A 21801-nucleotide genomic window follows, 5' to 3' on the forward strand; every position below is an offset into this window, starting at 1 on the left:
TATCTTAACACGGTTTTACTTCTACGCATGCATAATATGTATTATAGCCTGTATGATGTGTAGAATTATTAGTTATATTCATAACAATAATATAAAATAATTCAGAAACGGAGCACGGACTATGTTTAGGCCGCCGACAGGAACATAAGCTTCATCTAGGCGACTCGAAAAAATTTAGACCTCTTTTCCTAGATAGAAAAAGAGTGGACATTTTTTCTTTATTTTGCTTTTTTAGTTGAAGCGACTGAGCGACTGCTTGATACCGAGTGACTCGGGACTTATTTGGACTCACAACAGAGTCGAATAGAAAAAATTGTTAAAAAAAAAATGATTGATTCCGAGTTTATCGTTTCAAGGTTTATCGTTTCCATGTAAAAAAGGATTCCCGAATTATTGGTTCCAAGTTTATTGATTCAATATAATGTTGATTCCAATTATAAATGGCAGTTCAAACTTCAAATTAAACCAGATTCACAGATACTCAGACTCGAACAACTATTCTGTCTATTACCAATCAACGTGATTATTCTTTAAAGCTTTTGCACGCGTTCGTTTAGCTTAACTTTGTCCTACATGCATTCCTTTTCGATTACATTTATTTTTAAATAACGTTATTGACGTAATGCGTCATGCTCAAAAAACTGATTTTAAGTGGTAAAAACATACTTACGCCGACTGAAAATAAAATTTGGTTTCAGAGTAAAAAAGCACCAATTAAAACAATTAAAAGAGAACAATATTCCGGAGGGCAAGACGGACAAAAAATTCATTTTTGAAAAGTTACAGTCATTTAAAAATGTTAAAATAGTCGTTATTTCTAAACTATGTATTAAGCGTTCTACTTGGAAAAATGAAAAAAAAAAACGCATTACTTTTAAATAACGTTATCGACGTAACACGTCATGCTTAACAAATACACTTTATTTGTTATTCTCGACGAGAATTTTATTGGTAAATAATTTTGACATGTTTAATGAAATACAAGTTTTAATTAAATGTATCAACACTGTGAGCTTTAGTCGAAGGTTTTCATCGAATAGTGCAACCGTGTTCTGTTTTTTGAGACGCTACCATAATGAATTTGCATACGTTGATTTCAATACTAGTTTGGGTTGCTGTAATGTGTTTTGCACGCGTTGTGTCGGTTATAACCGAATTGCCAAAACGGGAACTAGTTGACAAATTAAACATGTTGTTGCGTCATTCGGGATGGCGGTTAATGAGCAACGTGAATATCATAGAAACGTACACAATTAATAACGAAAAACACGAAGCAATCATTGATCCCATGTCCGAAATCTACGAAGCCATGTCGTCGAACCGGAATCCGGTCGACGAAATCAACGTGTTGCGGAGATACGATCAGATCTGGACTGTACTCAGGTGTAAGTACGCCGAGGTGCTTGAAAATTACAGGGCTGTGATACGACAATTAATACAGATTTGCCGTAACGAAAAAAAAGAAGACAAATACCAGCAATTACTCAGCTATCGCAACGATGGTAAAACGCCCGAACCGTCACATCCAAGGTACTTCGATTGTTTTCATTCGCTGCTGACCAAACTCTATATCGCTTGGCCGAGGTTTAAATGCATGACACACGCGTTGGACTTTATTTACTCGATAGGTCCGAAGTTGAAACCTAACCAAAATATAGTACTCGCCACTCGAAAATTGACCGAGTTTACTTCAACTTTAAAGCCAAACACGTTGTCGAAATTGTCCACACACGGTATTGACGAGGACGTGGTCGATCTCGAAATAAAAAACATTAGCAAATATTTCAAAGATGTACATCACTCAAACATAGATTGGTTTGTCACCCATCATTGCCACTTTTCGGAAGTATGGAATGCACCGAATATTAAAGAAGATTTTGAGAACAAAAGGCGCAACAATCTGATACCACGAGAAACGACTATATTGCAATATGCACTAGACGAAATCGATTCTTTCATTGGTGAGATCTTTGACAGTATGTTCTACAAGCTGGGTCTCGTGTACGGCGTAAGGGATAACGTTTCAATCGGAATCATTTAAAATATTATCAGTAACGAAAAACAGATTTACAATGAAGATTGGTTATTTTTTAAATTATGTAGATATTTTTGTTGAAAACTATAATTTATTGTAAATTGATATTAAAATAGAATGTTCAACGTAGCAGGTGTGAGTACCATTATTCATGTACACGTAGTCTAAATAAAATTAAGTAAACATAAAAAAAATGAACTGTTTAAGCAAAATCGCTCACGCAGATTTAAATTTTTTTATTAAACATAAATCCATTTGCGTTGCTGAAACAATACCTGTTAAAAAAATATGTACTTTAAAATCAATAAATTCTTAGAAATCAATAAATAACATATGTAACCTGTAAATAGTTACAATTTTTCGTTAGTTTATTGTTAATTTGACTAACTCTATGTTATTGTACCTAATTAAAAAACGCAGAAAAACTACAAATTATATCCAAAAGTTTTGATGCGAGTCTTTTTGTAAAATTCATTTTTTCGTCTTTAATAAACTATGAATTTTACGGCGCGTTTCTTTAGCTATTAAAGAGCACAATACGTTAAGAATCAAAGTACTTATTCAGTGCAAAAACGTTCTATATAACTTCAAATAGCACTATCGCAAACTTAGGTAGACCTCATAATATTCTATTTACTTTTAGAACTTTTTGTTGAATGGTACAAATGTCAGCTCTCAAAATCTTTTTTTTTTTTAATATTTATAATTTTAATGTTACGGCGGTTTTAATGAAAAATGTATTTTTATGTGCTAATCGAATAGGAATAATATGGCTCTATAATAACCACTTAGTGTTGTCCTGGAAGGTTGCAATTTTAAGCATTTTTTCTTTTTTTCAAACGATACAGATTGCAGGGGGTAGTAACAAACTATTTTTTTGAATCAATGTATATATATTTGTTAACGCGGTAGATTCTGTGACGGGACGACAATATAAAAGATACAAGTGTTTTTTATTGAAAAAATCATATATTGCTTCATTTGTCATACCTGCATGTGTATTTGTACATCTGAGTACAATTATAGATATTTTTAAACAACGTTATCGCCGTAACACGACATGCTTAACAAATAAAGTGCTCGACGAGAATTTTATTGGCAAATAATTTTAGCATGTTTAAACAAATACAAATTTCAATTAAATTTATCAACACTGTGAGCTTCAGTCGAAGGTTTTCATCCAATTGTGCTACCGTGTTTTGCTTTTTTTTTAAGCTACCATAATGAATTTGCATACGTTGATTTCAATATTAGTTTGGGTTGCTGTAATGTGTTTTACACACGTTGTGTCATTTATTATGACCGAATTACAAAAAACGGAACTCGCTGGCAATTTAAACATGTTGTTGCGTCATCCGGGATGGCAGTCAATGAGCGACGTTAAAATTATAGAAACGTACACAATTAATAACGAAAAACACAAAGCACTCATTGATCCCATGTCCGAAATCTACGAAGCCATGTCGTCGAACCGGAATCCGGTCGACGAAATCAACGTGTTGCAGAGATACGATCAGATCTGGACTGTACTCAGGTGTAAGTACGCCGAGGTTATTGAAAAGTACAGGGCTTTGATACGACAATTAATACGGGTCTGCCGAGATGAAAAAATAGAAGACCAATACCACAGCTATCGCAACGATGGTAAAACGCCCGAATCGTCACATCCGAGGTATTTCCATTGTTTTCATTCGCTGCTGACAAAACTCTACATCGCTTGGCCGAGGTTCAAATGCATGACACACGCGTTGGACTTTATTTACTCGATAGGTCCGCAAACGAAACCTAACCAAACTATAGCAATCGCCACCCGAAAATTGACCGAGTTTACTTCAACTTTAAAGCCAAACACGTTGTCGAAATTGTCCGCACACGGTATTGACGAGGACGTGGTCGATCTCGAAATAAAAAACATAAGCAAATATTTTATAAGGGTTTTTCACTCAAACATAGATAGGTTTGTCGACCATTATTGCCACTTTCCGTCACTCAAAGAATGGAATACACATAATAATATGTTGCATATAAATTTTGAGAGCAAAAAGAGCAAAAATTTGATACCACGAGAAACGACTATATTGCAATATGCACTAGACGAAATTGATTCTTTCATTGATGAAATCTTCGGTGGTTTGTTCTATAATCTGGGCCTCGTATACGGTGTGGAGGATAACGTTTCAATCCGGGTCTTTTAAAATATTATCAGTATCGAAATTATTATTATTATTATTAGTAAATAAAATGTTCAACGTGGCATGTGCATAACATGTAGGTACACGTATACTGAATTATTTTAAGTAAACATTACGAAAACGAACTGTTTAAACTCAATCGCCATCAGACAAATGGCTTGACAAATTTTAATAAACATAATATACAATTTATGTTACAGAACAGCTAAAAGCTGTCAAGAAAACATGTATTTTGAAAACCATAAATCCTTATAAGCCAATAAATAAAATTTACCGTGAATAGAAGTTTCTGGCTCCTTATTATAAGCCTGTTAATCAATATGATGAATTTTGCTAATTTTTAATTGATGTTAAGTACATTATAATAATTTAACGTCAATAACTTCTACAAATATAAATTAGCATTCTGCGATATCATAATATTTTTTTAAATAGAATTTCAGCAGATATATATATTTCTTATAATAAAATTAATATTTTATGTGTTATAATATATTCACTTGTAAACTAGTAATAAATGTAGGCTTGAGTTCACCTTACTTACGTCCTGTACTAATACAATTGGGTAAACTTTTAGCTAAGTCTTAGTTGATGAAAGCCTAGGATCATTGGTTAATCGCTGTTAGTCGTAACTTTTTGTCATTGAGCTTTACACATTATTTTTTAAAAGATTTTTTGCTACCAACAAGACGACTGAAATCTTTTTTTGTTTTGCTCGAATAATGTTTTCAATAAATTTCAGAGAAAATGACGTATTTGAATATCATGTATCGTTGAGGTAGAAGTAATAGTATTTTTTGTGTTTTATTTTTTACCAATTTTTTTAAACTAGGATTGATTTTTTTTTGCAAAGTGAAAATATCAATGTTCGACTTTAGTGAGTATTGAATACGCTTTACTAGACATTTTATCTTGTTAATTTGTGTTGTAGATACAATGGTTTAATGATACATTTTTGGTAATTGTTTATTGTAATTTTGACTAATTAAGTTTTTTGTACCCTTTGATTGAACTCATGATAATCGATTTACTTTTAGAACAAAAACATAGATATCTATGTCGAAATCTATAGCATTAGGCACAAAACGTCTATGTTTATTACAAAAATATAATTTGTTATTAAATAAAATATTTGAGTGATTTTATGGGGACAAGGTTCAATGTACATTATTTTATATGTTAGGTTAGTGCTTCTAATGTAAAAAAGTTCTCTATGTGGTATTACATTTTTATTTTTTGAAAAAAGTTTTAATCTAATATTTTATTTTTAGTTTTGTTTGTATTTATATTATTATGAATTATTATTATTATCAATATTATTTAATGAATGAGTTTTTAATTAACTGTTAAGATGTACCAAAATATGAAATAATTTTAATTTGTTTGGTATTTTTTACTAAAGTATGTAGTTAATTATATATAGCTAAAGCAACTATATAATATAGCAGGATTGACTAAATATTTTAGTTGCATCTACCTAATACCAACTATATTATTAGGTTGGACTTACCATATAAGATTGTAAAAAATATAAATTAGAATTATATTATATAGAAAAAAAAAATGTATTTTAAAACAATGATTTCATAGAGATAACTTCTGTGGCATAAAATTTTGTAGACCAGCATGTATTAAATTCCTACCTTAGTCACAAAAAAGTTGCAAGGTTTTAAGTAGATCTTCTTGTTATAAATGTGTATTAAAATCGTATGGTTTTAATTTGAAGTGTTTAAAAATTTAGCATAAAACTGTTTTTATAAAATACAAAATATTAATTAATAAATTATTATTTTTAAAATTTTTAAGGGGGAATTTAGAAAAATTAATTGATTTTTACACATTGATCAGGTAAAGATAAATTACCATAAAAAATAGCGATATTATTATACTATAATGTTGAAGTTAATTCATTAATTAATTTACCTTTACCAGATCTATGTGTAAAAATTAAATAATTCTATTAAATTCCACCTTACAAATTAAATAAATATAACTATAATTTGTACCGCCTAAGCGATCACGGTTGACCTGAGTTAAAAGTTTGGTAATTCTCAATAAAATGATAATGTTGGCGCAACCATATTATAAGAGATTCCAGAGTAATTCTAATTATTTACTATAATCCATTTTTTTCCTGTGTATCGACGTAACGCGTCATACTTTTAAAAACCATTATAGTGGGGTCGAAGCATAGTGGGGACGGAACATAGTGGTATTGGGACACAGCTAGGTCAATATTAACGACAAATAGTTTTGACATGTTTAAACAACTATTAATATTTAATTAATTATTGAACGTTGTGTGCTTTAGTCGAAGGTTTTCAACGGATAGTGCTACCGTGATCTGTTTTTAAGACGCTACTACAATGAAAATGTATACGTTGTTTTCAATACTAGTTTGGGTTGCTGTAATGTGTTTTACACGCGTTGTGTCGTTTATATGACCGAATTACAAAAAACGGAACTCGCTGGCAAATTAAACATGTTGTTGCGTCATCCGGGATGGCAGTCAATGAGCGACGTTAAAATTATAGAAACGTACACAATTAATAACGAAAAAACAAAGCACTCATTGATCCCATGTCCGAAATCTACGAAGCCATGTCGTCGAACCGGAATCCGGTCGACGAAATCAACGTGTTGCAGAGATACGATCAGATCTGGACTGTACTCAGGTGTAAGTACGCCGAGGTTATTGAAAAGTACAGGGCTTTGATACGACAATTAATACGGGTCTGCCGAGATGAAAAAATAGAAGACCAATACCACAGCTATCGCAACGATGGTAAAACGCCCGAATCGTCACATCCGAGGTATTTCCATTGTTTTCATTCGCTGCTGACCAAACTCTACATCGCTTGGCCGAGGTTCAAATGCATGACACACGCGTTGGACTTTATTTACTCGATAGGTCCGCAAACGAAACCTAACCAAACTATAGCAATCGCCACCCGAAAATTGACCGAGTTTACTTCAACTTTAAAGCCAAACACGTTGTCGAAATTGTCCACACACGGTATTGACGAGGACGTGGTCGATCTCGAAATAAAAAACATAAGCAAATATTTTATAAGGGTTTTTCACTCAAACATAGATAGGTTTGTCGACCATTATTGCCACTTTCCGTCACTCAAAGAATGGAATACACATAATAATATGTTGCATATAAATTTTGAGAGCAAAAAGAGCAAAAATTTGATACCACGAGAAACGACTATATTGCAATATGCACTAGACGAAATTGATTCTTTCATTGATGAAATCTTCGGTAGTTTGTTCTATAATCTGGGCCTCGTATACGGTGTGGAGGATAACGTTTCAATCCGGGTCTTTTAAAATATTATCAGTATCGAAATTATTATTATTATTATTAGTAAATAAAATGTTCAACGTGGCATGTGCACAACATGTAGGTACACGTATACTGAATTGTTTTAAGTAAACATTACGAAAACGAACTGTTTGAACTCAATCGCCATCAGACAAATGGTTTGACAAATTTTAATAAACATAATATACAATTCATGTTACAGAACAGCTAAAAGCTGTCAAGAAAACATGTATTTTGAAAACCATAAATCCTTATAAGCCAATAAATAAAATTTACCGTGAATAGAAGTTTCTGGCTCCTTATTATAAGCCTGTTAATCAATATGATGAATTTTGCTAATTTTTAATTGATGTTAAGTACATTATAATAATTTAACGTCAATAACTTCTACAAATATAAATTAGCATTCTGCGATATCATAATATTTTTTTAAATAGAATTTCAGCAGATATATATATTTCTTATAATAAAATTAATATTTTATGTGTTATAATATATTCACTTGTAAACTAGTAATAAATGTAGGCTTGAGTTCACCTTACTTACGTCCTGTACTAATACAATTGGGTAAACTTTTAGCTAAGTCTTAGTTGATGAAAGCCTAGGATCATTAGTTAATCGCTGTTAATCGTAACTTTTTGTCATTGAGCTTTACACATTATTTTTTAAAAGATTTTTTGCTACCAACAAGACGACTGAAATCTTTTTTTGTTTTGCTCGAATAATGTTTCCAATAAATTTCAGAGAAAATGACGTATTTGAATATCATGTATCGTTGAGGTAGAAGTAATAGTATTTTTTGTGTTTTATTTTTTACCAATTTTTTAAACTAGGATTGATTTTTTTTGCAAAGTGAAAATATCAATGTTCGACTTTAGTGAGTATTGTATACGCTTTACTAGACATTTTATCTTGTTAATTTGTGTTGTAGATACAATGGTTTAATGATACATTTTTGGTAATTGTTAATTGTAAATTTGACTAATTAAGTTTTTTGTACCCTTTGATTGAACTCATGATAATCGATTTACTTTTAGAACAAAAAGTTACTATCTATGTCGAAATCTATAGCATTAGGCACAAAACGTCTATGTTTATTACAAAAATATAATTTGTTATTAAATAAAATATTTGAGTGATTTTATGGGGACAAGGTTCAATGTACATTATTTTATATGTTAGGTTAGTGCTTCTAATGTAAAAAAGTTCTCTATGTGGTATTACATTTTTATTTTTTGAAAAAAGTTTTTATCTAATATTTGATTTTTAGTTTTGTTTGTATTTATATTATTATGAATTATTATTATTATCAATATTATTTAATGACTGAGTTTTTAATTAACTGTTAAGATGTACCAAAATATGAAATAATTTTAAATTGTTTGGTATTTTTTACTAAAGTATGTAGTTAATTATATATAGCTAAAGCAACTATATAATATAGCAGGATTGACTAAATATTTTAGTTGCATCTACCTAATACCAACTATATTATAAGGTTGGACTTACCATATAAGATTGTAAAAAATATAAATTAGAATTATATTATATAGAAAAAAAAATGTATTTTAAAACAATGATTTCATAGAGATAACTTCTGTGGCATAAAATTTTGTAGACCAGCATGTATTAAATTCCTACCTTAGTCACAAAAAAGTTGCAAGGTTTTAAGTAGATCTTCTTGTTATAAATGTGTATTAAAATCGTATGGTTTTAATTTGAAGTGTTTAAAAATTTAGCATAAAACTGTTTTATAACAAAATATTAATTAATAAATTATTATTTTTTAAATTTTTAAGGGGGAATTTAGAAAAATTAATTGATTTTTACACATTGATCAGGTAAAGATAAATTACCATAAATAATAGCGGTATTATTATACTATAATGTTGAAGTTAATTCATTAATTAATTTACCTTTACCAGATCTATGTGTAAAAATTAAATAATTCTATTAAATTCCACCTTACAAATTAAATAAATATAACTATAATTTGTACCGCCTAAGCGATCACGGTTGACCTAAGTTAAAAGTTTGGTAATTCTCAATAAAATGATAATGTTGGCGCAACCATATTATAAGAGATTCCAGAGTAATTCTAATTATTTACTATAATCCATTTTTTTCCTGTGTATCGACGTAACGCGTCATACTTTTAAAAACCATTATAGTGGGGTCGAAGCATAGTGGGGACGGAGCATAGTGGTATTGGGACACAGCTAGGTCAATATTAACGACAAATAGTTTTGACATGTTTAAACAACTATTAATATTTAATTAATTATTGAACGTTGTGTGCTTTAGTCGAAGGTTTTCAACGGATAGTGCTACCGTGATCTGTTTTTAAGACGCTACTACAATGAAAATGTATACGTTGTTTTTAATACTAGTTTGGGTTGCTGTAATGTGTTTTACACGCGTTGTGTCGTTTATGACCGAATTACAAAAACCGGAACTAGCTGACAAATTAAACATGTTGTTGCGTCATTCGGGATGGCGGTTAATGAGCGACGTTAAAATTATCGAAACGTACACAATTAATAACGAAAAAACACTCATTGATCCCATGTCCGAAATCTACGAAGCCATGTCGTCGAACCGGAATCCGGTCGACGAAATCAACGTGTTGCAGAGATACGATCAGATCTGGACTGTACTCAGGTGTAAGTACGCCGAGGTTATTGAAAAGTACAGGGCTTTGATACAACAATTAATACGGGTTTGCCGAGACGAAAAAAAAGAGGACAAACACCACAGCTATCGCAACGAAAGTAAAACGCCCGAATCGTCACATCCGAGGTATTTCCATTGTTTTCATTCGCTGCTGACCAAACTCTACATCGCTTGGCCGAGGTTCAAATGCATGACACACGCGTTGGACTTTATTTACTCGATAGGTCCGCAAACGAAACCTAACCAAAATATAGTACTCGCCACTCGAAAATTGACCGAGTTTACTTCAACTTTAAAGCCAAACACGTTGTCGAAATTGTCCAAACACGGTATTGACGAGGACGTGGTCGATCTCGAAATAAAAAACATAAGCAAATATTTCATAAGGGTTTTTCACTTAAATATAGATAGATTTGTCGACCTTTATTGCAACCTACCGTCACTCAAAAAAGGGAGCACATTTTATACACATAAATTAAATGAAGATTTTCAGGACAAAAAGAGCAACAATCAGATACCACCGGAAACGACTATGGTGCAATATGTACTAGACGAAATCGATTCTTTCATTAATGAGATTTTTGACAGTATGTTCTACAAGCTGGGCCTCGTATACGGCGTGGAGGATAACGTTTCAATCGCGATCATTTAAAATATTATCAGTAACGAAAAACAGATTTACAATGAAGATTGGTTATTTTTAAAATTATGTAGATATTTTTGTTTATAACTATAATTTATTGTAAATTAATATAAAAATAAAATGTTCAACGTAGCAGTTGTGTGTAACATTATAAATGTATACGTAGACTAAATAAAATTAAGTAAACATGAAAAAAAAACTGTTTTTTCAAAATTGCTGATACACACATGCGAGAAATTTTAATAAATGTAAAAACAATTTGTGTTTCTGAAATAGAAGCTCTTAAGGAATATGTATTTTAAAATCGATAAATCCTTATAATCAATATTAGAAAATTGAATAAAAAACGGCTACCAAACTTAAGTAATTACAGTTTTCTATTATTTAATTTAATAATGTAAAACTTTTTTTGGTCAAGCTAATTTTTAACTGACGTTAAGTCAATCATCAGTTAATCGTAGCTATTTGTCGTTGAGCTTTAACATAGCAGTCTAATTTAACCTACACTTTTTATTTGTTAATTAATTTTCAATGTCAAAGGTATACTGGAGAGTCGAGAGGGACCAGAGCTGTTCTCAAAAGCTCCATTTCGTTTCGGTATGAGTGCTTTTTTTTGTAATCCATTTTTTATTAATACTTTAATTTTCTATGTGTATTTTTCGATATTTATGGACAGATCAATAGTCTATACGTCATTCAGTTTATGTTTTAACTAGCTCAAGATACGCCTATAGAGCGCATCCAGTTTAACGTTTGGCTGTCATGGAGTACACAAAACAAAAAAAATCAAACCTAAACTTTATTTCTAAATAATATAAGTATAATAATTTAGGAAGTATTTTTCACTCGTAGCTAATACTTGAAACCATGGCGAGGATATTGTTTAATCTGTGATACTGCGGTGGTCAGATGCAATAATATATTGGAATATATCCACTGGGATTCGACACTATCCCTCCAAAAAGAAAAACACAACGGCGTCAGCTTGTAATCCTCTCAGGGACGCGTTTTCGGTACCAGATGGCTGCAGTGCGGTGCTAAGAGCTTTACCCTGCATAAACATTTCTTCTCCTTCATCTGCACCCACCCCTTTAATCTTTGCACAAACACCGCGGTATGATTGCAACACGACGTTCTAATGTACACTACTCCGCACCCGCGCTTGCCCGGCACGGTATACATGGGGGTGGGGTAACACAGCAAGAAGGAAAAGGATTTCGAGTCATACAATAACAATAATATACAATAAAAATAATACTCTGACAAGCGTATGTATAGTAAACACATTTTTAACTTATCGTTTGTGCATGTATATGAGGTGGCTGTTTTTTTGGTCTGTATTAATTTTATCGAAAGTTCCCAGAGTAAGCGGTTCGGTCGACTTTCCTATATATATATATATCCACAATAAAAGACAATATTATAATATAGTCGTCACGTAAAAAAAACAAAAAAAAGAGCACAAAACATGTCGTTCCTTTTTATTTTAAAACTCTACCAGTAAACTTAGCTATGTATGCCGTCACCTCTGTTATTCTGACAACACACTGTCACGCTTAGGTTATTTTCATCATTATTATTAGATTATTATACTCTTTATAGGAGCTAATTTTACAAACACATTTCCGAGCTGGTACTTCGAACGACGTGGATTTCGCGCATAATTGTCAATCATCTTAATAATCAAGTTTTCGGGGACCGCAGCTGTTGTCTATAACAATTTATCTCCTGCGCTCAGGTATGATGCGTCTGAACAGCGGTAAAAATAAACGCGTTTCTCTGTTCGGTTATAATTATTGTGCTCGGTAAATGGACAAATTACATTTGGCCCCGATTACAATGTTGTTGGTAACTAAAGAGCTACCGGATAATTAGGGGTTATCGAGGTGCGGTCAGATCGTGACCGGTCCCGGCGCTAGAGCAAGGGGAACCGCCGCCTTCTCTCGCCCCCCTCCCCCCCATACTTTGGAGTTTTGGATAACTATAATAACTGCGGGCTATAAATAATATAACAGCTATATTATGTGCATTCACGGCAGTCCCAGGCAGCAGCAACAGCAGCAGCAGTCCAACAAGCAGTCATATAGCAACAGCAGCAACACTCCACACGACCTCAGCAGCGCACAGAGCACACAGATAACGATTCTACGACTCATCATCTAACGATTCATTATTATACATATATATATATATATATATTTATATATGTATTTACGCTCTCGTGAACTTCATTACATTGTTATCGTGTATAAAACACCGCCTATGTACCCCTTTTGTGCATTGGGTATTACAATCAAATTTGGCCTTTTGTCGAATAATAAATTTAATTTATATCTCTACCTATATATGTACATATTATATTATGCGCTCACTATTTTTCGTTTTCGGTATTATTATCGTCACGGTCATTATTCTACCTATTATAATATTGAAAATAGCCCTTCACCCGCAATGACACCATGAGAAAAACTAAAACCAACAGGAAATGACTTAGTAAATGCCATTATAATTGTTCGTGGCCATATATGTTATATATATATATATATAAACCAGCTATACAGGTACATATCATATGCGCATCACCGCTATGTAATATGTACGTATATTAGTGTCCGTCAGTATACCTACTTGTAGTCGTTTAAATGTTTAATACAAACTACATAAGAACTAGGTACTACTGTTCTGCTTTCGCCACCATCGTAAGATGTATAAGGCGGGTTTTATCTCCGATCATGTCCACACTGCAAAAGAATAATATATATATATATATATTAGAAAATTGAATGCCCAAAACTACATGCGAATTATCGGAAGACACATACGTTTGCCAATAACTATAAGAGGACTCCACGCCTTTATTTTATTACTATTAATGGTTTCGGTACAGGCATTTAGAAATTGACCAACGCAGAACCATCAGAATTATTATATTCCTTAAGTTTGATAATCTGTGCATGACCGTGTCTTTTTACATACAAATATAAAGCGGTGTACCGCCATCGTTAAATTTGAAATAAATAACGGTTCACTTGTAAAAGTGATGTGTAATACATTTTTATATTTTAAATTAGTGTACTCTAAGGTGTTGTATATTGTTCAATACAAATTAACAACAACTTCCGATACAGACTGTATTAGTGTTTAATTTCCATAAACACACCCGTTCACTCAATTCAATATACATTATTATAAAACGCAATATGCGTTTGAATTAAACGATGATAATTCGAAACGTATCCCGAACAAGTTTGTAAACGTTAACAATCATAATATGTGGGCAAAGACAACATTTATCGTTAAACGGTTATAGTTTCAAGTGTACTTAAACGAAAAAAAAAAACGGTAAGAATATGATTAGACAGAACAAACAATTTTGCATAGCGCACAACGTGTATAATATTATTATAATTCAGTACTTATGTATTGTTATAAATATCGTAGGCCTTTGTTATATGTGGTAAAAGCGTCGAGGGAAGTTATAGGTATACTCGGTTTAACATAAACGATATTATGATGAAGGCAAAACGAAAACATCACACCGACCTAATTATCATTGTCCGGCGATCGCTCGTTGCGATGTTATTATATGCTCTTATACATTATTATTATATACAAAACTGTTTATTATCATTAGGAATATCGGTGGTGTTTATTTTGCCGGCCGGACACCATCGATGCACATCATATTATTATATTATATATTATTATTATGCTTATTGGGGGTCGAACCGAGTCGGTCTGTGTACACATAGTGCTGCATCTGGCTGCCACTCGAAGGGGTTAAATACGCATAGGGCAGCCCTCGCAAGACAACCCTGTGCGCAAGCTGTCTAAATACCAAACGTTTATTGCATTTTGTACGATTATAATATTGCTAATTTTCAGTTGTACCACAGTACGGCATTGTATATTGTCGACCCCGGACAAAAGAAATTTGCCACCCCTAAAAATTGTTTTTTTTTTTTTAATTTAGACGTGATTACAAATTCATAATTAATAATATTTTCAACGGTGGATTCTAATAAACATGTTTATCTGCGGTGAAATTATACCATTAAATTTAAAGCAAATATTAAATATCATTCTTCATTAATAAAAAATATGTATTAATAAAAAGCAGTTGCTATAACTGTTAGAACTCACCAAAGTCCAGATGTCCTAAAATAATTTTGGTTAAGCAAAGTTTTGAGGAAAAATATATTTATCGACTTAGTTTATAAATTACACTTTTTTGTTTATTGATTGCTATTATAAAATATAACAATATATAACCAAAATACATAAATAAAAATATAATATTAACATTTAGAAAAACATGGTGTTATAAATGAATATTTTAATGGGATTACATGCGGCCTGTTTTTAAGGAGTTTTGTATAGGCAACATTTAAGAAAAAAGTGGTTTTAATTAATTTCGACCAGGTCAATTAATTTACTGGTTAATTTGTATAAGTTTTCAGGTATTAATTTTGATTTAAAAAATTCTTTCTATGGGAACCAAAATAGGAGCAATGATGGATGTATGGATCGATACGGAATTAAAAGATAATGGATTTTTTCTATATTAAAACCCACTTTTTTTTACATAGAAAAAGCAAAAAATCTGTTTCCTACAAAACCTAGTAGAGCTGGCAAAGAATCCCTACATCTTTACAGAATTGAAATCGGACTATCCTATGTAGTTGACATTTTGTCTGGGCTTTTTGGTCTAAAACGACAAAAAAACAGACCGCATGAATCTACTGTATTGCTCTTTTTCCTAGATTTTATAACGGCAAATTTCTTAATGATATTTGACCAATTAAAGGATTTGAGTAATTCGTCTTCGATATTTAAAATTAAAAGAGATTTTGGACCATTATCGTTTAATTCCGTGTTCATCTAATATCTATACATCCATCATTGATCTTATGTTAAATTCCATACAATTTTCCATTCAGGGCAATTTCCCCCTTTGCCCCCCCCCCCATTAGACGCGGCTCTGTGTAACGACCTTTGTTCATATCCATTACTACATGATGTAATTAAATTGTAGTAAATTGTAATAATTCAAAATAGTTTACCACCGGTTATTTCTCATGTTGGCCCTCGTTTACCTTTGGCTGGTCAGGATAGTAGAAGAGTGTTAAGTGCGCCTAGCTGGTATGGCAGCGGTGCAAAAGTTGTTCCATACACTTTCTTCTCTAAACCATTTTCAAACGACAGCCTTTGAAAATTACCGTTAGCTAATTTAATACTAATTGTAATTTTTTTTATTATTTCTCTAGTCGATGCTACCGCGGGCAATGGTCCGGCTATGGCCGTAAGCCCTGTGCATTGTCTCTTGGGCCCTACACACTGTGCCTATTGATTTATCCGGCCCTGACCATTAATGCTACATTACACAGTTAACCTACCCACATGTTGTGTTATACACGTTTTAATAGGTTAATTGCTGTGCCCCTTTTTTCGTACACGAATCTCGCCGGCGAACTTTTTCCCATTTTGTTTTGTTGTCCAATAAAAATAACATGTTCATCTCCCGCATCCGAAGTTAATACTTTTTGTCGAGTATCGGGTTTCACCACAAATGTACGCCCGACCGAATTATCTTCATAAAAACGTTTATGCTCATCCGATTCCATTGTTGTTGTGGACGTTGGGCCAAAAAAAAAAAAACACCCTAATATTATACACAAACCGTACTTTAAGCCTACACAAATATTACACGATGATAATATAATATATTGTAGTAAAAACCCTCGACAAGTCGACTACCGCGAACAAACAACGACCGCGTGTAATTAGAGCTTCGTTATTGACGTCCTATTGAAAATATCAAATGTATTCTTACAGCATTATGCGATTTTTCTCATGTGGAAGTACATAATATAACGTACCTACTCTCTGGATAAAATCATTTTTTTTTTTTACGGGCGGTTATGTGAATCATATTATTGTAGAAGATTCGCAGTAATGTAGTTGGACGCGGAAGGTTTGTGATTATATATTACAGTTTTGTTGAACTTACCTACCGATTTGTGCATCGCTTGAGGGTCACACGGCATACCGCAATGCCTTTGAGGTTAAAAAAATACTAAGAAAAATCTCTGAAAATTATCCCTAAGACAGTAATGTTCATGGACTTTATATTATTATGTGAAAATTATATTGTTTTTTCCGTTAAATTAAAATATTATCTATTCGCGACAATCGCCTAGTAATCGTTACTATACTATACTATTATACATATCCGTAGTTGAGCAGACTTAAGCTTTTTTTGACGTTATACTTTTACGGATTATTGTTGAAAATCGTGTACGACCAAAAGGCAAACGTACTATTCATAAAAAATAACACAGTTTTTCAAATCCCAACAATACAATATATATATATACATTATACGCATTAAAAGCATTCAGGTAAATGCGTGCAAAATACAATTACAGAAGAAACGAACGGGTATGTGCCTATGTCCGGTTATATTTTTTTCCCCGTCAAACAGGTGTTATTTTTTTTTTTTGCCTATAATAGTATTTATGTATTTTACCGAAATTCCGGAGACGAGTTGTCTAGTACAGATCGGCGTATCATTATAAGACATATTATATTGTCGGACCCGGTAGAGGTGTGGGACTTGACCGGGGGATAACGCGGGTCGCGTTCATCATATTATAGTATTTTCATTCAATGTTTTTACCCGATTGACATTCCCAGAAGATAAATACAACCCCATTGCTAGGCCCTTTCCTTTATACGGGCACACGGTCACGTACCCTCGTGGGCGCGTTTATTGTCAAAATATCGCTCCCGGATTCCATCAGATCATAATATACGGATTTGTGTGTGTTATCATTTTATACATTTTTAAAAACACACACACACACACACACCGTGCTGTCAGATTTTGGTCACGATCGATATATTATTATATTAGTAGTATTGTTATTATACCAACGACATAGCATCCCGGGGTTGTCCGGTCAACCCCGTTCACCCCGTTCGAGTGCACCCGGATATGAATATTGCAAATGCTATATTTATATTATTGGACTGGCCAAATACGCACATATTATTATGTTATTATAATGGAAACCGCGGTGGAAAAGGTTAATGCCGGATATTGGTTCGGAAGCACGTTAACAGCGGCGGTTGGCCGACAGCGCGATTGTAATTATTGAATTGTGTATAATTGTATAGGTAAATGTACATATTGGACCGGTTCAAACAAATTTTTGTTTTTGTTTACACAAAAAATCTTTAATTTAGTGTAAAAAAAAAAATAAAATGTCAAAATTTAAACTTGATCGGATGTTAATTAAAGGTAACTCAAAGTCGATTTGTCCATTTGAATAAAACGTGTGAAGATGATAATATATTTTTTTCTTTTGACTACATTTTTTTTTTCAATTTCGAAGTTACTATATTTGGAGCGGGCTCGTTGAAAGATGACAAAAAAAACCTTAAAAAAAGTGTACGAGACAACCATTTAATTTATTATTGATTTATTGACTAAATTGTTTACCAATTTAAGAGTTATTATAAAGATATAATAAATCACAAATACCTATTCCTCTAAAAATACTTAACAATCTAAAATAAAGTATTAATTAGTATAAAAATTATTAGGAAAAAGTTTATAAGTTGAACGTGTTGTTATTATTATTAACTGAACAACAAAACAAATCTAAACCAGTAGTGTCCAACCGCCGTTAATGTATTAGCTGGAGAAAAAAAATATATTTAAGTTAAATATTATTGATAAAAAAATTATAAAATAGTGAAAAAGGTATCATCTTCACCGGTGTTAATTAAATGGATGAGACAAAATAGCTTTGAGTCACCTTTAAATATTATCCGATCAAGTTGATATTTTGATTCTTTGACCCTAAATTAAAGTTTTTTGGGGTAGGTCTGATGTATGCAATATGATACCTATACGTGACATTGTTAAAATCGACATTTGAAAATCACTCCTAAAATTATATAACTACTTATAATATTATTTTTGTAACGACGTTGATAGTCCTAAACGACATTTTACAACTGGAAATACTTGATCGTGGGCCAAGAACCGAATTATTTTAATGTGTTTTACCGGCGATACACATTATAAGCCCATGTACCATACATTATATATTATTATTAACAGCTGTCAATGCTTTGCGCATCGATTTGGCTAGAAATCAATATTTATCGTTTCTGGCACCGGATCCGTTTGACCGCCTACACTGTGTACCACATTGGCGTTGACTATAATAATATAAGTAGGTATAAAGTGTCGAATTGGTGCAGATAATTGAGTTTATTAATAGACGTTTGAAAATTAAATTTTTTTTTAACATGGGTGATATAAATATGTAGGTACAACGGGGCGGCATTACCCTCTTTTTTTTTAATACCTATCACATTACTTGTACACGTGTCACATTGGCCACGCATTAACGGCTGGGGCTGTTGTGTGTCATTTGTCAATGATTTAATAAATATAGGTATTACCGATTTCCACGACAAACTTACAAGTTACAACCGGGAAATCAGGCAGACTTAACCCAAGCAACGCGAGACTGCAAAGTAAATTGTATGAGATGCTCGAGATGAAAGATAATACGGTCAAGTAATATAATGGAATGAAAACGTATTATCTTGTTTGGTTTTTACTCAAGTTAATGTGTATCATATATATATATATATATATAATATGGTTACGGTGAATTAGTCGTGTGTACCTGCTCTCCAGAAGCAAATGTTACAGGTCAAAGCAGATGAAATAAGATAATAACCATGTGATAGCATACATACATAATATATATAAATAAAATAAAATGATACAGGTCATAAAACAAAATAATCATGGACCGCTCGTCGTTCGGAGAGACAAAACTATAGATGGACCATTAATGATATAAAAAAAAAAGTTGAGTGCACCTTTGTTATAGAAATATATGAATTCACTTACAAATAAAAAAATAATAAATAGGGCGTACCAAAATGTATTTGTCTGTTTAAAAACTAATACTTTTGAGAGCATTTCCGTTTATAATCGGAGTTGGCCAATTTTTAATCGAATAAAAATGTATTACTAATTTATTGATTCAAAAATATTTACTTTTTAACTCCATGATACAATATACGTATAATATTCCTGCTAAACTAAACCTTTTTAACCGAAAACTTAAATACAAATACTTGTAACTAAATAGCAAATCAATAAAAAATTATTGTCAGTCTATGCTCCACACAATTTTATTAAGTAATTAGAAAAAAAAATTTCACATAGACAATTTTTAATAAAACAATTTTAGCGAGCGTTTTATGAACCTTTCCAATTTTTTAAAACTCAACTGCACTATTATTAAGTTAATAAAGTTGATTCAATATTTTTTTCAAAGCGAAAAAAAGGCAATGTATATACTTTTCCCATATTAAAATGTTGTTATTTAATGATGACACTCGACTTAGTTAACTTACTGTAAATATTTACAATAAAAATACAAACATATTTTATGAAATTCTCAGAGTTTACAATACCAAATGTTATTAAAGTGTATGTCCGAGTTTAAACAAAATTGATGATACTTTTTGTAAAATACTTAAATATCTCATACGGGTTGCCGCCGGGTGTGTTTTTAAGAGTATACATTTTTCTCGACACAATGTTGTGCTTTCGTTTGGTTGGCGAGGGCGGCGGCAGCAAAAAATAAATAAAAACTATGTCCGATTTTTGTCCTGTGTATAAAAAAGATTTACCAAAATGGGGAATCCATTTATATACGTAGATAATAATATATATAATAGAGTGAGCAGACGGAAATTCGACGATTCATCCAAAACCAATGATAAAACGTATACACTAGCACAAGCAGCACTGTCAACGCCACCGCCATCCAACACAACTTTCCACGCGAGCATTGATCAGATTGTATGGGAATCGGAACACATGGGAAAAGTAATTTCGTCGAGGAATCTCTTTTTCTTTTGTTACAATACATATAAAAACACATCTTTCTCCTTCCACCACTACTCTCGTGCGCGCGTTGTGTGTGTACCGTAAGTATACATATGTGTGTGTGTGTGTGTCTATGTAAGCAAAAAAAAAAAAAAAACTCTCTGGATGTGGTTCGGTCGTATATATGGTATACCTCTATTTATTTTTCCACTATCATTTTTTTTTTTTTAAAGCGACCCATTTACACGGGGTGGTGTCGGTCTCACGCGCAACAACAAATCGACACAAACCCCGCTTTTGTGGTATTATTTATTATAATATTATATTTTTTAAGTACACAATACATAGGTAGGTCACAGCCCCGTTACGAAAATAAGGCTATTAAGGGTTTCTCGCCGGTTATGTTATTAACCGCCGCCGACACCGCGTGTATTTATTTTGTCACAACACACTCGGGGACAAAAAAACCAAAAAAATAAAAATAGGGGGGCAGGCGAAAAATAATAGATATATAATATTATATAGGTATACATTATACGCACAGTGTTATTATTGTATTCGGCCCCCCCCCCCTCGCCCCGCGAACCCGCTTAACCGACACGGCACGGCGAAAACCGCATCCTGGAAATGGACATTTTTAAATAGTATTTAGAGATTAGTGTTGACGGGGGAACGAAACCCGGTAACAATGGCGGTGGCTCAGCATGTGGCTGACATAATAGACTATGTAGACGGTTTATGTGTGTATAATATTATAATATGCCTGTGTGTGTGTGTGTAGGACCAGTAGAATTCTCGGGTATACCTCTACCCTTGTCACGGGTGTATATATATATATATATATGTATTCCGAGACAACACCTTTTAACGATTAAGCTACTGGGTATTTTGGCCGCGGGATTAAACCTCTCTCGGCTCACGCTCTCCCCGTCGAGGCTTTTTAACATATAAACGGCAACGTCCTTTATATTGACACCTTCTCTTATTTTTTTTTTTTTC

At 32.5% G+C, this 21801-nt stretch overlaps 1 protein-coding gene across 2 annotated transcripts; it reads left to right on the plus strand.

Moving 5' to 3' along the window:
* Positions 1 to 991: 991 nt before the first annotated feature.
* LOC126845835 (uncharacterized) lies at positions 992 to 11219 on the plus strand. Of its 2 annotated transcripts, none has more exons than XM_050584767.1 (2): positions 992 to 1643; positions 10471 to 11219. In XM_050584767.1, exons 1-2 carry the CDS (start codon positions 1076 to 1078, stop codon positions 10881 to 10883), a joined length of 981 nt encoding a protein of 326 aa, XP_050440724.1. In that variant the 5' UTR covers positions 992 to 1075; the 3' UTR covers positions 10884 to 11219. The 2 variants fall into 2 exon arrangements, with proteins under 2 accessions (XP_050440724.1, XP_050440725.1); XM_050584768.1 differs by lacking the exon at positions 992 to 1643 and adding an exon at positions 3207 to 3707 and having other exon boundaries at positions 10358 to 11219.
* Positions 11220 to 21801: the final 10582 nt, after the last annotated feature.

This window comes from Adelges cooleyi, unplaced genomic scaffold (assembly GCF_023614345.1).
Source record: "Adelges cooleyi isolate 19-005CV unplaced genomic scaffold, UGA_ACOO_1.1 ACOO_flye_CR_arks_rails_tigmint_CR_PRNA_8, whole genome shotgun sequence".
NCBI classification, from domain to species: domain Eukaryota; kingdom Metazoa; phylum Arthropoda; class Insecta; order Hemiptera; family Adelgidae; genus Adelges; species Adelges cooleyi.

Coding starts and splice junctions, on each gene's coding strand:
- LOC126845835 (XM_050584767.1), top strand. CDS start 1,076: ATGAATTTGCATACGTTGATTTCAATACTAGTTTGGGTTGCTGTAATG. Junction 1,644..10,470: donor GATAGGTCCGAAGTTGAAAC/CTAACCAAAATA, acceptor CGCAAACGAAAC/CTAACCAAAATATAGTACTC.